General features: G+C 63.2%; 1 protein-coding gene across 1 annotated transcript in view; it reads left to right on the top strand.

Moving 5' to 3' along the window:
- Window positions 1–590: 590 nt before the first annotated feature.
- SERINC5 (serine incorporator 5) overlaps window positions 591–827 on the top strand; it is a 65,710-nt gene continuing 65,473 nt past the window's right edge. The window contains exon 1 of the mRNA XM_019518252.1: window positions 591–625. Within this exon, the coding sequence (XP_019373797.1) occupies window positions 591–625 (35 nt within the window). The remainder of the gene's footprint in view (window positions 626–827) is intronic.

The following is an 827-nucleotide window of genomic DNA, read 5'->3' as shown; positions in this document are numbered from 1 at the left end:
TCTATAAACATCGTAGTGGGAGGAGGCGCGGTCCGCAGCTTGCCCGGAGCAGTACACAAATACCACGACTGGTAAGGGGTGGCTGAGCCAGGGGAAGCACCGTGACCACGTAGGCGGGCTCCCCAGGGCAGGTGATTGTCTCTAATATGTCCTCCATAGGAGGTCTATATTGAGCAGATTTTTGGTGTTGGGTGGTAGACCTGCAGTTTGCTCCATCCGCTCCATGCATTGACCTGGTATTACAGTGCTTCCAGGACTGGTGCAAAAAAACAGACCCCCCCCAAAAAAACAACTGCTCCCCATGGGACTAAAACCCAGGTCCCGGTTGGTTTTGCGCCTCTGCTCAGGGCCACCTGCTTGGGGCACGCTGGGGCTCAGGAAGGCATCTTGCTCGAGCATCAGAGTGCCACCAACCGCGGGAGTTTGGCCCCTTCCTCCCATCTCTCAGGTGGATTTTAACCACCAAGACGCTGGCTGCCATCGTCTCCCTGCTTTACTTGCGGCAGGGAGGGGGCCTCGCCTGGTTGTGCCACAGCCTTGGCTGTGACCACAGTGCGAGCTCAGACGAGGAGTCCCGCGGGCTGGCGCGGATGGGGCCGCGCTGCTCGGCTTGGCCTAGCGCCAGGTGACGTCCCGGGCCCTTTTCAGCCCCGCTTCTCCGCGGCGCGGACTCCGCCACCCGCTCCTCTTGCTGCGGGCCCGGGAAAGCCCTACAGCGCCCCGGGGCGGGGACAGGCGAGCGCCCCGCCTGTGCCCTGGGCTGCGGGCGGGCGCGGGCCCGCCCCGGAAACCCATTTCTCCCCGTGTAAACTGACGGTAGCGGAAGC

The sequence above is a fragment of the Gavialis gangeticus genome, unplaced genomic scaffold (genome assembly GCF_001723915.1).
Source record: "Gavialis gangeticus isolate Ggan-Ray unplaced genomic scaffold, GavGan_comp1, whole genome shotgun sequence".
Classification (NCBI taxonomy): Eukaryota; Metazoa; Chordata; order Crocodylia; family Gavialidae; genus Gavialis; species Gavialis gangeticus.
The sequence above is the reverse complement of the archived record's forward strand: the minus strand, read 5'-3'. Positions and strand labels throughout refer to the sequence as shown.